The following is a 21,320-nucleotide window of genomic DNA, read 5'->3' on the forward strand; positions in this document are numbered from 1 at the left end:
CTAGAGCAAAGGTGAAGAAAAGCACAAGTACCTTCAGTAATATTAGGCTGGGTCTCCTGAGGGGCTTTTTAAATTTTAATTTTTGGGACAGGGTCTTGGTGTCTCACCCAGGCTGTGCACAGTGGTGCGATCATGGTTCACTGCAGCCTCAGTCTCCCTAGGCTCAAGTGATCCCCCCACCTCAGCCTCCTGAGTAGCTGGGAGTACCGGTGCGAGCCACCACACCTGGCTAAGTTTTGTATTTTTTGTAGATACGGGGTTTCGCCATGTTGCCCAGGCTGGCCTTAAACGCCTGTGCTCAAGCAACCCGCCCCACTTTGGAGTTCCAAAGTGCTGGGATTGCAGGCATGAACCATTGCACTCAGCCCCAAGGGGCTTTTATATTTGGGCCTGGCTCACAGTTCTTAGCATTTGAGATGAAAAAAAACCCAGCAAATAGAAGTTCAGAAACTTGATTTGGCTGCATTCCCTAGAAGCCATTTAGGTTGTGGTTACCAAGCCCACAAGACATCTGCTTGTAAAGTCAGAAAGCCACTGATTTCTGGTGTGTGTGAAGGGCGCATTCTACACAGAACACCTGCTCAGTGTCAGGAGGCCCAGCTGCAGCTGCAGATGACAGGGCCTCGTGAGTGTACACGGAGAGGGTGTAAGGCTTTCGATATTCTGCCAAATCCAATAAATGCCTTTCCCTACTCCAGGGAGGTTTTGGTCTGTGAAACAGACCTGAGACACCAGCAACATTTGTACTCCTTCTGCCCTTTTCCAGGCCCATTGAAGGCCATCAAGATACAGGATGCACCTGTCAGGACTCAGGTTGGAGCCGGCCAGGAACCCGGGAGTCAGCTTGCCCCTGAGGTTGTGGGAGGAAAAGCACCATCAAATGCAGCCCAAGACTTTGATTCAAGGTCTTTTATCCCTCTGGGAGTGAGCTAACTCCAGGGCAGTTGAAAGAAAGGTCAGTTTCTTCTGCAGCTTCTCCTTCTTCTCAGTTCCTCTCTTGTCTAGCTCCCCAGTTGAGCAGAGCTGAGCAGTGCTAACCTCTGGGGGAAACCAGACAGAAGCTAGAGATCTGCCCAGATACTGGGAAGGGAATTTCTCAGACGAGGTTCAACCTGTCAGGTCCTGTCAAAGTCCCAGGCTATGAGCTTAAGGATCCCTGCCTCATGGTCTGGTTTGAAGGGAGAATTTCTCCTGACATCCTGACCCATGCTTTTCTAACCTGACTCCACATCTCCAGAAAGTTGCAGTTCACCTCTTCCCCTTCCTGTTCCAGCAGTGCTCTGAGAGAGACTGAGGCTTCATGTTACAGATCAGGAAGCAGAAAGGGAGTGGCTAGATCTGTGTTTGAATCCCAGTTTTGCACACTGATGAGTTGTGTGGTCCTGGGAAAATGTCTTGCCTGCTCTGAATGTTAGTTTTTACACCTGTACTTTAGTTATGAAAGATTTTACACTATCAGGTCCCCTGATGGGTTGGCAATTAGTTGAGTAATCTGCTTCAATATTTTTTTTTCGAGACGGAGTCTTGCTTTGTCACCCAGGCTAGAGTGCAGTAGTGCCATCTCGGCTCACTGCAACCTCTGCTTCCTGGGTTCAAGCGATTCTCCTGCTTCAGCATCCCAAGTAGCTGGGATTACAGGCACCTGCCACCACGCCGGCTAATTTTTGTATTTTTAGTAGAGATGGAATTTCATCATATTCGCCAGGCTGGTCTTGAACTCCTGACCTCGTGATCTGCCCGCCTTGGCCTCCCAAAGTTACAGGCATGAACCACTGCACCCAGCCAATTTGCTCCATTTTTTTTTTTTTTAATTGAGTCAGAGTCTCGCTCTGTCGCCCAGGCTGGATGGAGTGCAGTGGTGTGATCTCGGCTCACTGCAAGCTCCGCCTCCCGGGTTCACGCCATTCTCTGTCTCAACCTCCGGAATAGCTGGGACTACAGGTGCCCGCCACCACACCTGGCTAATTTTTTGTATTTTTAGTAGAGATGGGGTTTCACTGTGTTAGCCAGGAAGGTCTCGATTTCCTGACCTCGTGATCTGCCCACCTCGGCCTCCCAAAGTGCTGGGATTACAGGCGTGAGCCACCGCGCCCGGCCAATTTGCTCCAATTTTAGAGAATAAGATTGGAAGACTTCCTTACATACAACCTCAGGAATCAGGGCGAGGAATCCGTCTGAACACCTCATGCTCACAGTCAATTGCTCCTGTATTGCACACTCGTCCTGGCTCCAGCCTGAGTTAAGAAGCCATGACGTAGGCTGGGCGCGGTGGCTCATGCCTGTAATCCCAGCACTTTGGGAGGTCGAGGCTGGTGGATCACATGAGGTCAGGGGCTCAAGACCAGCCTGGCCAACACAGTGAAACCCCTTCTCTACTAAAAATACAAAAAAATTAGTTGGGCGTGGTAGCCCTTGCCCGTAGTCCCAGCTACTCAGGAGGCTGAGGCAGGAAAATTGCTTGAACCTGGGAGATGGAGGGTGCAGTGAGCCAAGATCGCACCACTGCACTGCAGCCTGGCGACAGAGAGAGACTCCATCTCAAATAATAAAAAAAAGAAGCCATAACTGAGGTCTAGAATACTGTCATTGTCCCTTCAGCATGTGGCCATTGGCATTGCCTGCTTAAAGCCCTAACTGTGAGGGTTGACACGGCTTGTGAAATATGCTGCAATATGAAGCAAACAGGTATCTTTCGGAGGGAGCTTAAGGAACTGCTACTCCCATCAACTCTGTGCGATGGAATTGCTTTTGTCCTCAGAAGCAGATGACTGGGCTAAGAAGAGCTGGGACATCTCATAATTTGAGAAAAAAGCTGTCCGTGTGCCCAAACCAAAGCATGAGCAGATAAAGAAGGCACTATTGTCCCAACAGGTTGACTCCAGGATTTCCTGCCTGATCGGGTCAGAAGCTCTCTGCTGGTGCTAGCGGAGAAGGCCTGAGCAGCAGAGGCTTCCACCTAGATTTTGTGGGGATAACACACCACCTGGATCCGATAGGTGGAGCTCACTATTGCTCGATGGTCGGGGGAAAGAAGGCAGGGATTTTAGCTTCTATACCGCTGTGGCTGACCATACTTTCCAATAGGCCAGGCCTGAACCTCAGGGTCTGCCTGTGACCCACCAGCCATGCCATGCTCAGTCCCATCTGCTGGGATGTCTGGGCATGAGCCCAGCACAGTGGGTGGTTATCGTGGAGATGGGAGACATGTGCTCCCTGCCAAAGGCCAATTTCAGGAAACTGATGAGACCTCTGCTCTTATTCGGGATCTCTGAACATCCAATGGTAGGCACAGCTAGTCTTGCTAACAGAATCCTTCCTTTCTTAGGGTCTGACACCATCTCAGTGATGGTGGACATCATAATGATCTCGGGGGACACAACACGACCTGGTTCTGTTGTGCAGAAGTTGATTGCTCTTCTCAGGTCCCCTCACTTCCAGACCAATGACCAGAGGGAGAACTTGAACTGGTTTCTAGAAGGGCTCCACAGAGGCAATAATACAACAGCGCCCTCTCCTTTTCACTCCTCTCCTCCCACTTGCTCATTCCACTAAAAATGGTTGTTTCCAGCATGGTTTTTGGAGTTCTTGAGATGCAAAATCAGGAACTGGGTAGTAAGAGGAGTCTGACGTTTGTTGAACAAAACTGAGCTTCTGCATACGTGGATCTTGAAAGGCAGAGATGCTGGCTTTTGGAAAAGTGCTGTGGCTCCAGATCTGAACCCTTTAATGTAACTTGACAGACACAGGATGGGGAGTCCTCAGTGATTATTATTTGACAGCTGAGTACTTTTGAAAATATGTGATTTGGCCAGTTGCGGTGTGTCTACCTGTAATCCCAGCACTTTGGAAGGTCGAGGTGGATGGATCACCTGAGGTCAGGAGTTCGAGACCAGCCCAGCTAGTTTTTGTATTTTTGTAGAGATGAAGTTTCACCATGTTGAAACTTCCCAAACTCGGCTTCCCAAAGTGCTGGGATTACAGGCATGAGCCACCACACCTGGCCAGATTTCTTGGTTTCAAGTAACAGACATTAACTCTGGATGTCTTAAGCATACAGAGAGTATACTGGGAATACATCTTACCCCCACAGAATAGATGTGAGACGTGCCCATAAAGCAAGGGGGCTCTGCAGGGCTGTTCTGTCCAATCATGGCCCTGAAACAGTTTGCTGCACCGGGACGAACTGATATCTCAATGGCACCCATGTGATTCTGTCATTCACCCCAGTAAAATTTCTGGGGATATAGGTCTCTAAGCCTAAATTGTGGACCCTCCTCATGGCTGCCCTGGGACTTGGAGAGTGAGATTGACACCTGTGGCCCCCTCAGAGACGCTGCCCACTGACTCAAAGTCCACACCCAGTGGGCTACAGGATCAATACATTATGCTGTTTGTGTGTGATAATTTAGTATTCTTGTTTCTTGTGTGGGTTTTCAGCAAAAGTAATTGTAAATGTTTCAGTCCTCTCTGAATGCTGCTGGAGAGAGTTGTGTCTTTTCTGCACCCCACTGTCAAACTTAGAGCAGCATCTCCACCAGGCTGGAGTGACCATGGCCTTAGAAACTGCAAGAAAAGGGTTGGAGTTTTTGGCTTTTTTGAGCATTAGATCCTTTTGACATCTGGTGAAAGAATATCTGCTTTTTCCCTTCGCCCAGTTTTCTCTTTTATTTTCTATTTTTATGTTAATTTCATTGCATTGATATTGTTTTGTGAACTTTTGCAATGTCCTTCCCTGTTTTTTTTTTTTTTTTTTGATAAGGGGTTGGTTTGAAATGAGCACGTGCAGGTGGTCTGATGCCACAGGACCACTGTAGACACACTCACAGACCCGAAGCGATCAGCTGAAGCATGATACCCTCGGAGGCTCGCCTCGTGGACCATGATGATCTCTGATATTTCTTGTTTGCTGGAATTTGGGTGATTGATGTTGAGGCTGGGCTCTGAGCATTCGGCTCACCCCTGCTTAGCATTCGGTGCAGACTTTCAGAGTGTGCCTGCCAGGCACGTTTGTGGAGAAGGGAGATCCGAAACTCAGCTACCCTTCTCTTTTCTTAGTAGAGAATGAGGAGGGTCTCAATGCAGACCCGAGGCCTCTGCCTCCAGGTGGGAACCCTGGAGTGGAGGGTGAGGACGTGCTGTTGGACAGTGCTGCCTTCAGACAGCTGCAGGTTTGGAATGGGTGTATGGTCCAGTGTGTCACCGCAGTGGTGAAAGAAGCATGTTCGGTGTGTGGGATTTTAGGGTGACACCGATCGTGACTCATGAAAGCCACTGAGTACAGAGCCATGAAAGCAACTTGGCAACCAGAAGCATGATGGCTTTAAACCACAGGATGAGCACTGAGGGTCTTGCCATTCGGGGGGTCTAGTTGGATTCTTGCCTCCTCATTGGAACCACAATCTAGCTTGATTCCCATGCTTACTAACGGAGAGGTGGTGCAACTTTACACTCAAGACACTGCGTGCAGACTCTGTGGATTTAAACCTGGGACTAACTCTTGTCGTGTGACCTTGGAAAATATTCTTCATCTGCAAAATGGGAGAAATTGTAGATTTTATTGTGTGGAGTAAGTTCCCTAATAGATGTAAACTACTCAAATGTGTGACTGGTGTGTGGTTAGCTTTTGTTTCTATGGCCAGAATATATCATCCCTTGGGCCTGTGAACTTGTATTAATCAATAGAATTTGAATTATTATTATTATTTTTTGAGGCGGAATCTCACTCTGTTGTCCAGGCTGGAGTGCAGTGTCGTGATCTCTTCTCAATGCAACCTCCGTCTCCCGGGTTCAAGCAATTCTCCTGCCTCAGCCTCCTGAGTAGCTAGGATTACATGCACCCACCACACCCGGCAGATTTTTGTATTTTTAGTAGAGATGAGGTTTCACCATGTTGGCCAGGCTGGTCACAAACTCCTGACCTCAAGTGATCCGCTCACCTTAGCCTCCCAAAGTGTTGGGATTACAGGTGGGCAGGCGTGAGCCGCTGCGCCTGGCCTGAATTTGAATTTGAAAGAGGAATGAGTGATTGGAGATGGGAGGGTAGGAAAAATAACAGGGGATGCATTTCATGGCCGTGCTGCCTTTACAAAATGTTTCTGGAATTTTGCCAGTAAATTGTCAGAATGTGGTCCTCATTTCTGCGCACGGCTCACTTACGAGCTCTAAGATCCTGACACACAGATGAGGAGCTTAGTACTTTGAGCCATTCACATATCCTTTTAATGAACCCATGGATCTTTGGCTTGCAGGGGTTGAAAACGTGTCATATTTTTACAGCAAGACAGAATATTGTGGCAGAACGCAATCCACCTGTATCCTGGCGGACACCCGAAGAAACATACGGCTTTCTGGCTAGTGCAGGTGCGAACTTTGACTCCATCATTCCCAAACATACCTTTTCCTGAAGCGGGGAGAGACCACAGAAAAGAAAAATCAATCTTAATGAGGCTGGGAGAAATCCTAGGCTTGCCATCACCTCCTGGTGGATGGCTTGTTCGTTGTGATTTACCTCACCTCTTATCACAACTCAGCAAGGCAGATAAAGCTCAGGGTAGCCAGAGGCATTGGAGGGGAGATAGGAATCTGGGTGGCTGCACGATCTGTGTGCACAATGACATCCACCCCCCTCCCCGGTGCCCTGGCAGATCTTCCAGCTGCAGCAACAGCAGAGCAGGGCAGGAGCTGGGGTCCGCTCACCATGCCCCTAACATGCTGGCCCATCTGATATTGGTGTCCTGTTGCTGGGCTTATAGTTAGAGGGTTTTTTAAGCATCTCAATATTTGGGAACACCCACTTTTATGTTCAGACCCATGCCCACTGTCTTACCTGAAGGCAGTAAGATCACCAGGAAGAAGAGTAATGAAGAAAGACAGAGGTTCATGGCCGAAGAGGGCACAGAGTTGGAACTCCCAGTGGTGGCTGCCTGGGAGGCTCCTTTATAGAGCCAGGCTGGGCTGAGTGGGGCTGGACCCTGGCCTCACTCTTCCTGGAGGGGCAGACTGAGGAGATCACAGGGTTCTGCAGAATTCGAGGAAGAAAAGGCCCTGGCCTTTCAGTGCTACCTCCTTTTCTACAAACCACGGGAAAACAAGAGACTCAGCTAAGGCTGTCACGTTTCCTGATAGCAGAACAGGAGAAAAGACCAGGATCCCCATGCCTAAGCCTGAGCACTTTCCCTCTGCCTTCAAATGTACTTTGATATAAACATGGCAGTGAAAATATCTGCTCTGTCTCTCCTTTCCTCTGGAGCACCACTGAAAGCTCAGGAGCACAGAGAAAGGGTGTTATGAAACACAGGCTGAATTTAAGCCTGGAAAGACAGTTCCAACACACGGAGTCTCTCAAGTTGTCAACCAGTGGCCTGGCCAAGAGAAGGTATGGGCTCAGAACTAGTGGAGAAGGGACAGCTTCCTTGTCTAGCGGCTGACTTATTTACCTGGCTGAAGGCAGATACTGCAAAAAAAAAAAAAGTCCTGGAAAAGTTCACTGATGGACTTTGTTCTCCAAATGGCTGGTATGAAATGTTGGCTAGGATTAGGGGACTCTGAAGGTTCTAGGAGAGATTTCTTTTTTGGAGTTGAGGAGGTGAAACTCTCCCTTAGAAGAGTCGGTTCAGTGCTGTGTTCAAGGTTGGACGCACAGTGTCCAGAGTGGAGCCAGACTGGGCTTCTCTGGAGTGACAGAGACTCAGCCCTGGAGAAGGGCCCTTAGGCCTGTCCCTCTTGGGGTGATGAGGGATGTCGGAGAGTGAAGATGACACTAACTTTGATTTTGTTCTGACCCTGAAGGCAGGCTTTTACGCAGGCAGCCAACGACCACAGGGCTGTGTGTGGTGTGTCAGTGGAGCATGGCGTTCCTGGCTACACTCTGCTTTGCAGGCCTACACCCTCAGATGCATTATTTAGCATCTCAGCCTCAAGATCTCCTCAAAAAGTGCATTGGAAGGTTTTGCGTGGTTTTTTTTCAGGATGAAATGAGATACAGCTTATAAAATGCTTTGCACGCACACTGCCATACAGTAGGTACTCAATATTATTATTATTATTGTTTTTTGAGACAGTCTTGCTCATCACCCAGGCTGGAGTGCAATGGCCCAAACTCGGCTTACTGCAACCTCCACCTCCTGGGTTCAAACGATTCTCCTGCCTCAGCCTCCGAAGTAGCTGGGACTACAGGTGCCCACCACCATGCCTGGCTAATTTTTGTATTTTTAGTAGAGATGGGGTTTTGCCATGTTGGCCAGGCTGGTCTGGAACTCCTGACCTCAGGGGATCCACTTGCCTCAGCCTTCCAAAGTGCTGGGATGACAGGCATGAGCCACCCCACCCAGCCAATACAGTAAGCACACATATTCTTAATTTTCTGGTTCTTGCTTACTAATCTTTCCCTACTCTCAGGTCATAAAACTATTTCCTATATTATCTTTCTTTTTTCTTTATTATTTTTCTTTCTCATTTAGCTCTATAACCACCTGTGATGATTTCTGTGTATGGTGTAAATTAGGGGTCCTATTTAGTTTTCTTTTCCCCTATGGAAAACCAATTGTTTCAAGACCAAAAATTATTGAAAAGATTGTTGTTTCTCTACTGTCTAGCTGTGCCACCTTTGTTTTAAATCAGGTTCCACATATGCGTGAGTCTGATGCTGGGAACCTTAATCTGTTCTATTGTTCTATTTGTCTATACTTGCACTAATGCCATGCTGTCTTACTACTATAGCTTCATAATAAGTTAATAAACTTTTAAATAAGATCTATCTATCATCTATCTATCTATCTATCTATCTATCTATCTATCTATCTATCTATGAGTCTGTCTCCAACAGAGCCAAATCTTCTCACTTATCTTTTTTGTGTGTGTGAGTGTCTTGGCTATTTTTGGTTCTTTTCATTTCCATACAGATTTTAGAATCAGATGGTCAAATTCCCCCAAACAACAGTTCATTATGCTGTTAGTCTTGATTTTTCTCTTTTGTGATGTACAACCTCCTGAATGCCTGTGGGCTGTTGTGTTTGTGGATTGAATACATCTTGTATTCATGCTGTAATGAACACTTTACACGAAATAAAGTTGGAAAAGATTCTGCTTCCTAGAGAACAGTAAAATCCCAAGGACCTGTCTCCCCATCCCATGAATCTCTTTGGCTGTGAATAGCATCAGTGGTATCTGTAATTTCCTCAGTGGCTTGGCTGCAGTTGCTAATGGAAGCCATGGTGAGGCTTTGCTGGGGATAGGGATGCCAGGTTGGCCAGTCCTCAAGCCCTTGTAGTGATAATGACAGACAATGCATACTTGACCTTGGGTCACTGGATGGTGTATGTGGGCACCAGTGTTAGCAGGTCCAGGTGGGCGAACTCCAGGCAGATTTCTTGGTACTGGCAGTGGCAGTGGAGGGCTGGATGAGTGGGTAGGTTCTCAGGTCCCTGGGCAGCATGAATGGTGTGAGTGAGGGTAGCAGTGGTGCAGGATAACACTCAGGCTCCCAGGTGCACTTCCTAATGTTAGTGGTGGCTATGATGGGCTTGGCAGGCTAGTCTCTAGGCTCCTAGGCAACACATGTGGGTGGCTGTGGTTGGTGGTGTTGGCAGCAGGCTAGGTGGGCCCATCTTCAGGTCCCTAGGAGGAGTGTACAAGGACCAGAGATGGTGGAATGGATCGGGTAATTCCTAGTCTTCAGATGGGGTGCTCAGTATCTGGGGGCATGACGTCAAGGCTTTGGTGGCATGCAGGAGTGTAGCCTGTAGTAGGTGGGGCTGAGCGATCTGTGGTGGTGAGTGGAGAGCCTGACCTCAGAGGTTGTGCTAGAGCACAGCAATCCTGCTGCTGGTATGGGTAAGGTTGCTCTCAACTGTCCCTTGCAAGGAACTCTCAGGCTCTGGGAGTTCACACTTCATTTCCAGCAGTAGCAGTAGCTGCCATGGTGTATATGGGGAGGGAGCCTGTATTCGGAACACAAACGAAAGCACAGAGGATGTGCTTCTGATAGGGATGAGGTTGGTGATCACAGCCCTAAGCAGAAAATTCTCAGGCTCTGAGTAGTGCTTGCTTCAGCTCCTGGCTGCAGTGTTGTTCAGGGCAGCGGAGGGATCCTGCCTTCTGCGTGTGAGCTCAAGCACAAAGGCCTTGCTACTGGTCAGGGAGTGGTCGCTATTCACAGACCCAGACAAGCAGCTCCTGGGTTCACTCGCATTGGCTGCCAGTAGCAGCAGCAGCAGCTGTAGTGTTGTGCATGGGAGTGAAGGAAGAGACCCCACCTTCTGTGTATGGGCTGGAGCACAGGGGCTGTACTGCTAGTGAGGGCAGGGTGTTATTCACAGATCCAGAGAGGCAGCTCTCAGACCAACTTGTTTTGACTCCTGGCGGGACCAGCAGCTGCTGCAGTGGCCTAGGGGGTGAGCCCAAGCATAGATGTCATTCTACTGGTGGGGGCAGGGTTGCTTCTTACAGTCCCAGACGGGAGCTGTCAGGCTCTGGAAAGCTCACAGTAGGGCTCCCTTTGTCCCCGCGAGAGTCTCCTGGGTGCACTGCACCATCCTTTCCCCAGGGAGTAGTACTCCACTTGGGCTAAAGTGCTGGGGTCTCTGTAGCATCACTAGGTTCAGCCAGTGCCGAGCCACTGCAGCCATCTGGGTGGACGTCAGGGGATATCAGTGGGGGTTCTCCTCTGTGGAGATGTGGGGCCTGTTGGTTCCCAGGACAGGATTCGGTCTGGTGGAGGCTGGGCGCTTGCACTAGCACTGTGCTGCAGCCGCTTAGATCTCAGGGGATGTGTATAACTCAACATGACTTCCCTGTGTGGAGCAATGCCCTTGAGAGGTATCCTGATCACCACCCACGCTAATCTCAGGGCCCACGTGGGAAAAAAGCCCTCGTGTTGCTAGGGTTACAGTAGTCTGAGATGGAGATGTGAACCCCTGAGAGGCTCTCATTTACCTTTTCCCAGCAAATGGGAGCCATTCCAGGCTCCTAGCCAACCCACATCCTGCTCCTTCTATGGCTCCAGTGTTTCCTGTGACTTCTCTGTTGAACTCTGGAGTTTTCTCATAGATGTTCTATCCTAGGTGTCATTCACAATTTTGGTTCTTTTTTTCTGGAGAGGGAGAGTGTCCCATGTCTTTACTCAGGCGTCTTGACAAAATGAAACTTTGTACCCTTTGACCAATGTCTCCCCTCTCTGCACTCCTGGCCCTAGCCTCTGGAACCACCTTTCTTCTCCCTGCTTCTGAGTTTGACTTTTCTAGATTCCACATATAAGTAAGATTATGCAGTATTTGTCTTTCTGTGCTTGACTTATTTCACTTAGCATAATGTCACTAAGGGTATTTTAATGCTGTGCTTAGGAGTTTAAGCTGGGGGAATCAAGTCCACACTTGTTTTAATATGGGTTTATGGTGTTGTAAAATCAAAGTCATGGAGACCCATGACAAGGCTTTATGACTCCAAGATCAAGTGAGAAGTAAAGTAAGAGTATTGGCAGTAGTGTAAAAAGGAGAATGTTCATCTCAAGAGCAATAAGAAATAAAATAAATAAATATTTGATTTTTAATATCTGTGGAATTTAGAAAGAGAAAGGTAGTTAGGATAATTTCCAGGTTTCTGATTTAAGTTTGTGGGTTCAGTGCTGAAGTTCACTGGAAACACCAGAGGTTTTGGGAGGAAGGATGAGAAAACAATTAGTAATGTTTTGGATAGGTTGAGTTTGAGCTTCCTGTAGGATGTCTAGGTGGAGCAGCCAAGTAGACAGTTCGGAAGTTTAAAAGAGGAACTGAGATTGCATATATAAATTTTAGAATCAAAAGTCAAAGAGTCATAAAAAGGAATGAATTCAACAAGAGAGATTCAGAAGAGTAAGAAGAAAATAAGATTGAGGAGCAAACCTCACATCAGCATTTATGGCAAGAAAAGGGGAGGTAGAATTGTGGAAAAGACTCTGACAATGTGCCTGAAAGGTACAAAGCAATCCAGGAAGATTGTGATGTGATACAGAACAAGAACATCATCTTAAGAAGCAAATACCTGGAGAGGATGCTGATAGGGTTTGGCTATGTCCCTACCTAAAATTCACCTTGAATTGTAATAGTCCTGACCTGTCAAGAGTGGGGCCAGGTGGAAGCCATCCTGAAGGATTTTCCACAGGGCAAATGCATAAATCAATTTCAGTTTTATAAAAGGTCATTTTGGTTACCAAGTGGAGGATAAATGGTAAATATCTAAAAATGATATGGGAGCCATTTAAGAGGCCATTTACTGAGTTTGGTGACAGCGGTGATGGCATGGACGCAGTGGCAGCAGTGGAGATGGAAATGGGTGAGTGTAAAATGCATGCTGAAGGCAGAACTGGGAACGTTTGATGAGCAATTCAATGTGGACAGGGTGAGGGAAAGGCGGTGTCCGGATCATGTCAGGTATCATTCTGGAAATGGTATGGGGCTGGCAGGAGATTGTGAAGTGGGGTTTACTTGTCCCCTGCTGTGTGGAGCCTCCAGATTTGTTCTTTTTGCTTAGCCTTGCTTTAGCTATGTGGGCTCTTTTTTGGTTCCATATACATTTTAGGATTGCTTTTTCTAGTTCTGTGAAGAATGATGGTGGCATTTTGATGGGAATTGTGTGCAAAGTTAAGTGAATTTAAATTCTCTGACATCAATTTTCTCTGTGAAGTAGGAAGCCAGAGGTTCTTCTGAGAGTAGGATGGGGGTGGGGAGTGATTAGGGCAAATAGCATCTGAGGTTGACTAGAATGTATAAAAAGAAGAACAACCAAATTTCTAAACTCAGCTTTCCTGTGGAATCGTGTGATGTGTTCTAGTGGCTTTCAAAAGCTTGAGAGCAGAAGCAGTTCTATAGATGGCTTTTCTTCTGGGTAAATGTGGTGAAAGAAAAATGAAGAATAATTAGTGTTCTAGAAAAAGAGTTGGTTGCTTTGATGTCATTTGGGTCATAGAGATTACTCAGGAAGATCAAAGATGACCACTTGTTAGGGGTTGAATTGTAACCCCACAAAAGATGTTGAAGTCCTAACCGTCATCACCTGTGAATGCAACCTGAGTTGAAAATAGGGTCTTTACATAGATCAAGTTAAGATGAGGTCATTAGGGTGGACTCTAATTCAATATGACTATGTCCTTATAAGAAGGGCAAAGTTGGACACAGACACAGATATACACAGAGAGAAGACGATGTGAAGACACAGGAGAATACCACCCAGAACGAGCGAGTGCAGTGACTATCAGAAACCAGGAGGCCTGGAATAGTTCCTTTTCTGACAGCCCTCTGAAGGAATCAACCCTGCCAACAACATGATCTCAGATTTCCAACCTCCAAAACGATGAGACAACACATTTCTGTTGTTTAAGCCACTTGGCTTGTAGTACTTTGTTATGGCAGTCCTAGAAAACTCACATTTTTTTTTAACAAAAAAATTGGATTTTGTCGATCTGATATCACATATATGCGAGAACATGGTCCATGCTCTTATTGAGCTTGTAGTCAAGTGGAGGAAGCAAATGTTGAAGAAAAACAAATGCACAAATATAAAATTCTAATATTCTACATGCTCAGGATGAGAAAGTGTCCTTTGAGAGAGATTTACAAGACAGAACCTAATTTTTATTGGGTTTCTTCCGTTCTGTGGAACAGACGGATACTGTCCCTCTAAATGAGACTGAATGTTAGGTGAGGATGAGAAGGTGAGTGGTACAGATTTCCAGGCTGTGCAAAGAGCACATGTGAAAGCTTTGAGGTCGACATGTTTGGGGATAGTGAAGGCCAGTATGGCACAATGCAGTGAGAGACAGAGAAAATGAGAGGACTTGGGTGGGGGGATAAGCCAGGGGCCAGGCCAGTATCCACGCTAAGAACTTTCCACTTTAACCCAAAAGGAAGCCATCCTGAGGAGTTTTCCACAGGGCAAATGCATGAATCAATTTCAGTTTTTATAAAAAGGTCATTTTGGTTACCAAGTGGAGGATAAATAGGATAAATGGTAAATATTTAAAAATGATATGGGAGCCTTTTAAGAGGCCATTTACTGAGTTTAGTGACAGACAGTGATGGCATGGACGCAGTGGCAGCGGTGGAGACAGAAATGGGCGAGTGTGAACTGTATGTTAGACGCAGAACTCGGAATGTCGATGAGCAATTAAATGTGGACAGGGTGAGGGAAAGGCGGTGTCAGGATCATGTCAGGTGTCGTTCAGGAGATTGTGAAGTGGGGCTTACTTGTCCTCTGGTGTGTGGAGCCTGGGTCAATGAACAGCTTCCAGTCACCAAGGCTGCCAGGAAGCAGTGTCCTTAGAGAAGGACCTAGCATTTTGCCAAGACACAGAGATGGAAGAGTGTTCTTGGGGAAGACATAAAGTAGAAGGTATGTTTATAGTAGAACTGTGGTTCTGGATGGCACAGTGGGAAGGGTTGAGATGGAGACAGAGGGAGTTTCTTGGAGAACAGAAGATCAGGACCATGGCAGCTGAGAGAGTGCAAATCAGGCTGTGCCTAATGCTGCAGGTTGGAAAGTGGGTCTCAGGAGAGTCCCTTAATGCATTTGTGCTTGCTTAATCTTTTCTCTTTGTGCCCCTCAAAACTCAGGTCCTCTACTCTTTCTCTATTTACTGATTTACTGCTCTGCAGTTCTTTATGAGTCTTTCACAGATGTGCAATCTCAACCACATCACAAACATCCTGAAGTTGGAAAACAAGAGTCCATTGAAGTGGCATACATTTGATGCATTCTTGTGAATAAAACAGGGACAGAGAGAGGGAAGCATGTGTTCCTAGTCTGGCTATTTCACTCTCTAGCTGGAGAAGCAACATCTCTAGTTTTATTTCTTTAAATAGAGAAAGGGGTCTCACTATGTTGCCCGTGATGATCTTGAATGCCTGGCCTCAAACGATCTTCTCATCTCAGCCTCCCAAAGTGCTGCGATTACAGGCACATGCCACCACACCTGGCCAATATCTATAGTTTTAAATGTCTTCTTCTGTTACATGAGTCTAATAGTTCCTTAAATATATGTTCTATAAAGGACTGTCCTTAAGAGTTACTTCATTTGGCCTTGCGACAAGCCTTCCTGATAGGTGGGACTGATGGAGTACAAACTTTTTTTTTTTTTTTTTTTGTTTAAGACAGAGTCTCACTGTGTCACCCAGGCTGGAGTGCAGTGGTGCAATCATGGCTCACTGCAGCCTTGACCTCCTGGGTTCAGGTGATTCTCCCACCTCAGCCTCCTGAGTAGCTAGGAGTACAGGCGCTCACTATCATGCCTGGCTAATTTTTGCATTTTTTGTAGAGATGGGGTTTTGCCATGTTGCCCAGGCTGGTCTTGAACTGCTGAGCTCAAGCAATCCACCTTCCTCAGCCTCCCAAAACGTTAGAATTATAGGCATGAGCAACTGCACCCGGCCAGGTGTACAACCTTCTTTCCAAGTGAGAAAATTGATGGTCAGTGAGGTAAAGTACGTGCTTTATTAAAAGCTTGTCAAGCTACTGCATGCAGAGTCCACACCAGAAAGACTTTCTGATTCTGGGTTTTGTGTTCTTCATACAGTATCAAATAAAGTTGTTGAAAAACTTAAAACACTTCAAAAACTGTCAAACACTGTCGACTTTAGTCCCTCCAAGCAAGAATTTTGTCATAAATTCTTTGTATGCCCCCCCATTACCCGGCACACAGCATATGCTCAATGGGGAGCCATAGACTCAGTGTTTTTCCCTGGGTCATGTTGCGGGTGTTATGGGGACTTGCTTTTTCCATGCTGTTTTTGAGGAGCTCTTATTTTCCTAAAGACATTGCAGCTATACAAGAACTGGGCAACGCCATACTTTAGTACTTCTGTATATAGGAGTCAGGGAAGCCTGCTTATAAATCATGTTGCTACCATTTAAGATCTATGTGAGCTTGAGAAAGTCATTTCTTCTACCTGAGACTCTTAATTTTTGTTTTTAAAATGGAGAGAATCATGCCTACCTGGACTTCGTGTGTGTGTAAGGTTGAAAAAAAAAAAACAAACTCTTTGTCAACTATGTAAGGCAGCCTTATGGTTCTCTACACACTATAGGCATTTCAGTGGATGTACAATGAAGATACACAGACACCTACACAGCACCCTACCAGGGCCTAGAATAGGGCTGCCTACACAGTGTTCATGCAGTTGCTAGCATGCATGTGGCACCCAGGAAGTGTGCTTTAATGAAGGGATGTCATGTTCAAACAGACATTTTGCTGATTGGATTGCTCAGTGGAGCAGGCAGATGTTCTTGTTCCAAAAGGTTCACTAGCCATGCAGCTCCCCGTCTCTTCAAAGCTGCGTAGACAGTGACTCTCCGTTGAGTCACAGCTGCTTCTTTGCTGATGGGTATGGCCACAAGGAGCGTCCTCTTGGCCCTCGTGGTCCTTAACTTACTCTTCTATGTTCCACCAGGTAAAATGGAGTCCCCACCTTGTAGAATTAGGAATAGTAAAGGGAAAAAAGGTGTGAGGTTCTACAAGAGTGAGAAAAAGGCAGGACTTGGACAAAGGAAGCTGCAACAGGGAGGAAGGTGAGCAGAGATGGACATGCTGGGCTGGTCCAGAGAATGGAGAAAAGATCCAAAGGACATAGAACAGGAGGTAGCTCTCTTCAGAAAAGAAACTGGTTATGGATTTTGGTTTGGGGAGCTGGTGAAGTTTGAGGGGAAGGCTGGACTGTTGGTACTGGCAGAAGTAGGGCAGAGCAAAAAGATGAGACTTTCAAAGTATAGGGAGGACTTGGGGATGAGAAGAAGACTGTTCTTTGAGGGCTCTTAGAACTTGCCTTCTACAGTCAGCCACCCATGTTATTTTTCACTCATTTAGAAGCCAAGGTAAATTTTATGCTGAGCAGAATCCACAGACACAGCTGGTTAAGATGTATTACACTAACTTATAGCATGATGAGGTCCTATGAAACATCAGTTTGAGAGGTCAGAATTTACATTCTCTGGACAGAAGCCAGCAACTTGGTGATAATGAGAAGAGTCTACTTCAGTCACTAAAGTGGAGGTTCTCAAAACTGTTTTGCTTGTGGTTTTCTGGGGTCAGCAGAGAGCCTCTACCCTTTGCCTCAAACCTTCATATATAAAGTGTATCACTCAAGGACCAAGTGTGAAGTGTTTAAAAGACAGATATGAGGCTGGGTGCGGTGGCTCACGCCTGCAATACAAGCACTTTGGGAGGCTGAGTCGAGTGGATCACCTGAGGTCAGGAGTTCGAGATCAGTCTAGCCAACATGGTGAAACCCCGTCTCTACTAAAAATACAAAATTAGCCGGGCATGGTGGCGCATGCCTGTCCCAGCTACTTGGGAAGCTGAGAAAAGAGGATCACTTGAACCCAGGAGGCGGAGATTGCAGTGAGCTGAGATGGTGCCATTGCACTCCAGCCTGGGCAACAAGCATGAAACTTCATCTCAAAAATAAAAATTAAAAAAAATAAAACGAAGACAGATACGAATGAGGACCATGTTGAGATGACGGCTGATGTCCTGCATGGTGGGACCTCTGACACTTTGCAATGTGTCTCTACTGGACTCCTTTGTCCCCAGAAAGGTGCCTGAGGTCTAGTGAGCACACGGTGGGCAAGTTTGCCTGCTAATGGCCCTTGACCATACCACATTGATTATTTTCACACCACAAAGGTTCAATCCATGGACTCATGGGGGCACCTGGGTGGAGAAACTGATAAGACTTAGAATGCAAGAGCAGGTGATTCAGTAGGGGCAACTCAGGGCCACCCTTACTCTCTTAAACTGCCTTCCTATTACCCCTCCTCCACCCTCTGGTTTCCAGAGGCTCCCAGTTCTTAAGGTGTAGAAAAATTACTAGCAATAAATTTCCATATTTGTCTCAGGTATTTCAAACCATTTCACACTCATTCTCCCATGGGTGCAAAGTACCCATGGGAGAATGGGTACTTCTTAAGTACCTTGTGATTAAGCACTTGACAAAAAGTCATGCAGAATATTATGGGGGAATACAGGGGTAGAACTGCAGGCTTCTAAAATTCCAGTTCAGTGATCCTTCTTTCTTTATGCTGACACTTTGATAATCACAAACTGCCTCAAGTAGCTATTCCAGACCCTGCATGCCTCCTGGTATGGGACCTCTGCAGGCTCCTGGGATGACTTTGATGTCTGAATATTCTTTCTGAAGCAAATAGTCTCAAGCTGAATATGCTGGGTCCTGTTAACTCCACATAGTTGATCAGTAATTCATGTAACTAACTGTGGATTCATATAATGGCTTATAATAGGGCCCCTGGAAAACAAGGTAAGAGCAACTGAAAAGGGGCATCCAGCTATAAAATGTCTTGAGTATCTTTGATCACGTCTAATTCATTATTAAAAAGTGAAAACTATGGTCTGAGGTCTAATTTTATCCATGACAACATGACACTTCAGGACACTAACTGTGCATTAACCTTTGTTTCTCTTGGCAGGTAGAAGTGGACCCAATGTCTACATACAAAAAATCTTTACTTCATGTTGGCGACTGCAAGGTACTTGCCGGCCAAAATGTCTAAAAAACGAACAATATCATATTTTGTGTAATACTATACATTTGTGCTGTGTAAACCCAAAATATTTACCTATACTGACTGGGAAATAGTTGTGAGTACCTGAAAGCTGTTGCTGATTTCCTCTGGGAACCCAGATCCCTCTCAGTTGCACCATTCGATTAAAACAATGGCTTTAGCCTATCAGTGTTCCTGTGTCTGCTGTATTTCTCTTTATTGTCTCTCTTACAGAAATACTCTAATTCCTTGTATTGAGTATTTTTCTTTTTATTAATTTATCGCTTCTTAAAAGTCTCTTAAGAGCTTTTTGAAGTATAACATACAATTAAAAAATGTACAAATCATGAGTAAACATCCTCATGAACTGCACAAATTTAACACACCTGTGTAACCAGCATCCTGCCCCCCCAAAAGAATATTACAACATCCCAGGCACTACCAGTCACTACTCCACACAAAATAATTCCTAGCCTGACTTTTAATAGCAAGGCGCTGACATCTATTTTTGAACTTTATATAAATGGAATTGTAGGTATTCCTTTGTGTCTGGCGTCTTCCCCACTACATTACTTTGGTGAAGTTTATTAATCTGTTTCATGTAATTGTAGTTTATCCTTCTCAATGACATATTGTAATACATTGGGAAAGATATTACAATTTATTTGAATATTGTAAGTGAAGATGGTCTTATTTGTAGTTTCCAGTTTTCACTTTTATAAATAGAGTTGTGGTGCAGGGATTTCTGTGGGGTTATATACCTAGGAGAGAAATTCCTAGGGCACAGGCTATGCATACATTCAGTTTTAGTAAATACATAGCATCTGATTGTTTTCCAAATTGGTTGTACCAATTTATACTCTCATCCACAATGTGTGAGCATTCTTGTTGCTTTACATTCTTGTCCACATCTAGTATTTTATGCCTTTAAAAAGATATTCTAGGGAGAATATAGTGATGACATATGGGGTTTGATTTGTGTTGCATGGATGACTAATGAAGCTGAGTACCTTTTCAGATGTTTATTGGCCATTTAGATATCCTTATTTGTGATATGACCCTTCAAGACGTTCGTCCATTTTCTATTGGATTGTCTAACTTGGGAACCTACTAAGGAACACTCGTGGTTTGATGTTGAAAACAATGAAGTGAAAGTCATATTGAAAATATTTACGGTGAAATATTGAGTATGTTATAGTTTGCAATGGACAAAGACGTTTTGTGCTATTTAGGATGACCAGGCCATAAAAATGTTTCTATCCTTGAAAAATTAGGAATGCTTTTCCAAAATGGTGGATTAGAGGAACTGCTAGCGTACCTCTTCCACTTGGAAGGACAAAATAGTGTGTACAGATTCACGTTGTGAACTATTTTTCGAGAAGCAACGCAATAACTGAACAGGAAAACCATAGGAATCTATTGATGTTTTGAAGGAAGCAGGAGACTGCAGCCTACACTGAGTCAGTCGAAGGGCTGCGAGTCCCCTGAGTGTGACAGAGGGAATTTGCCTCTGGGATACACATCCCCGCTAGGGATCCTGAAAGTCCAGGACACAAGGTGGGGGTTCTGGCGGGGAAGCCCTAACCCGAACTAACGCAGGAACCGACTTGGGGAGGGTTATGGAATATAAACTATTCCATACTTTTAGGGGGAGACCCTCGCATGCACTTCCAGATCCCAGCGTAGATTAAGTGCAGCCATTCCTTACTGTTCCTCACAGGAGGCCTTGCGGCCAGCTACAAAGTTCAGGCGCTGGTTGCAGGTTGAAAGAATCTCCCAACGGGGTTCACAGTACAACCTCGGTGGGGACGAACTTCCTTGGCCAGGGTCGGGGTTGGGAGGGTGAAAAGTGGGCTGCAAGTGCAGGAGCCGTAGGTGCAGAAGTCGTGGGTGCAGAAACTGCAAGTGCAGGAGCCACGGGAACACGCCAGCTTTGCAGCGGACAGGGAGGGGCGTGGCCTGAACGCCTGGACGGCAATCTCTGCGGGGAAAGCTTATGACTCCCGGCAGCCGCGAGTTCTGATTACAGGCTGACAGGAATCAGCTCGCTGCTTCCAGTGGAACACCGTGGGAGTGGATCTGCCTTGTCAAGTGGGTAGGAACTGTGGAGCTTACCACCGCCTGCTACTCCCTACTCCTTGCACAGACTCTTCTGTGCAGCAGGGGCAGCAACGCTGCCCTCTGAAACATTAACCTAGTGGCCTGAGACCCGCTCCCATCCCCCAATACCCATAGAAGCTCCTGCTTTCTCTGCACACGGAGACCAGTGTGCAAGCCCGCCCGACCCAGCCCCTACCTGGCTTTGCCCGGCCACCCGCCCTGGTAACTCAACGCAAAGGACAGAGTCTCCTGGGAGCTACATGGCCCCGCGCATGTCCAGAGAAACCAGAGTATCCCCCTCTGGGCAACATCAGGCAAGCAAAAATCCCACTGCTACTACCGCAGCTGCTGCTCTTTTGCAAGCGCCACCTCCTAGCTGGAGGCCAACCCACACAGTCCTTGACAGTATCTCCTGGTAGATTAACATTGCACCCAGGAAGGAGAAAACCGCTATGGGATCTCAGCTATCACCGCTGCCTGCACCACTCTGGCTAAACAGGAGGTCCTGAGTCCGTCCACATGACCAGTTCATTACTACTATAACCCGCATTCAAGAAAGCTAACACACTAAGGCTATCAGTAACCCAGGAATTTCACAGAATCTATGTCACAACCTTGCCACTCCCATTAGAGCTGGTGCTGCTACCCACTGCAGGGAAACTTGAGCATAGGTCACATAACTGGATCCCTTGCAGACA

General features: G+C 46.3%; 1 protein-coding gene across 1 annotated transcript in view; it reads right to left on the reverse strand.

The window, feature by feature from the left end:
• Nucleotides 1-1,065: 1,065 nt before the first annotated feature.
• The window catches only part of DEFB136 (defensin beta 136), a 33,905-nt gene continuing 13,650 nt past the window's right edge, over nucleotides 1,066-21,320 (reverse strand). The window contains exons 2-3 of the mRNA XM_034965604.3: nucleotides 6,827-16,433; nucleotides 1,066-6,400 (exon numbers count right to left, since the gene is read on the reverse strand). Of these exons, the coding sequence (XP_034821495.1) occupies nucleotides 6,219-6,400; nucleotides 6,827-6,881 (237 nt within the window). The 5' untranslated portion in view covers nucleotides 6,882-16,433 and the 3' untranslated portion in view covers nucleotides 1,066-6,218. The remainder of the gene's footprint in view (nucleotides 6,401-6,826; nucleotides 16,434-21,320) is intronic.

Source organism: Pan paniscus, chromosome 7 (genome assembly GCF_029289425.2).
Source record: "Pan paniscus chromosome 7, NHGRI_mPanPan1-v2.0_pri, whole genome shotgun sequence".
Classification (NCBI taxonomy): domain Eukaryota; kingdom Metazoa; phylum Chordata; class Mammalia; order Primates; family Hominidae; genus Pan; species Pan paniscus.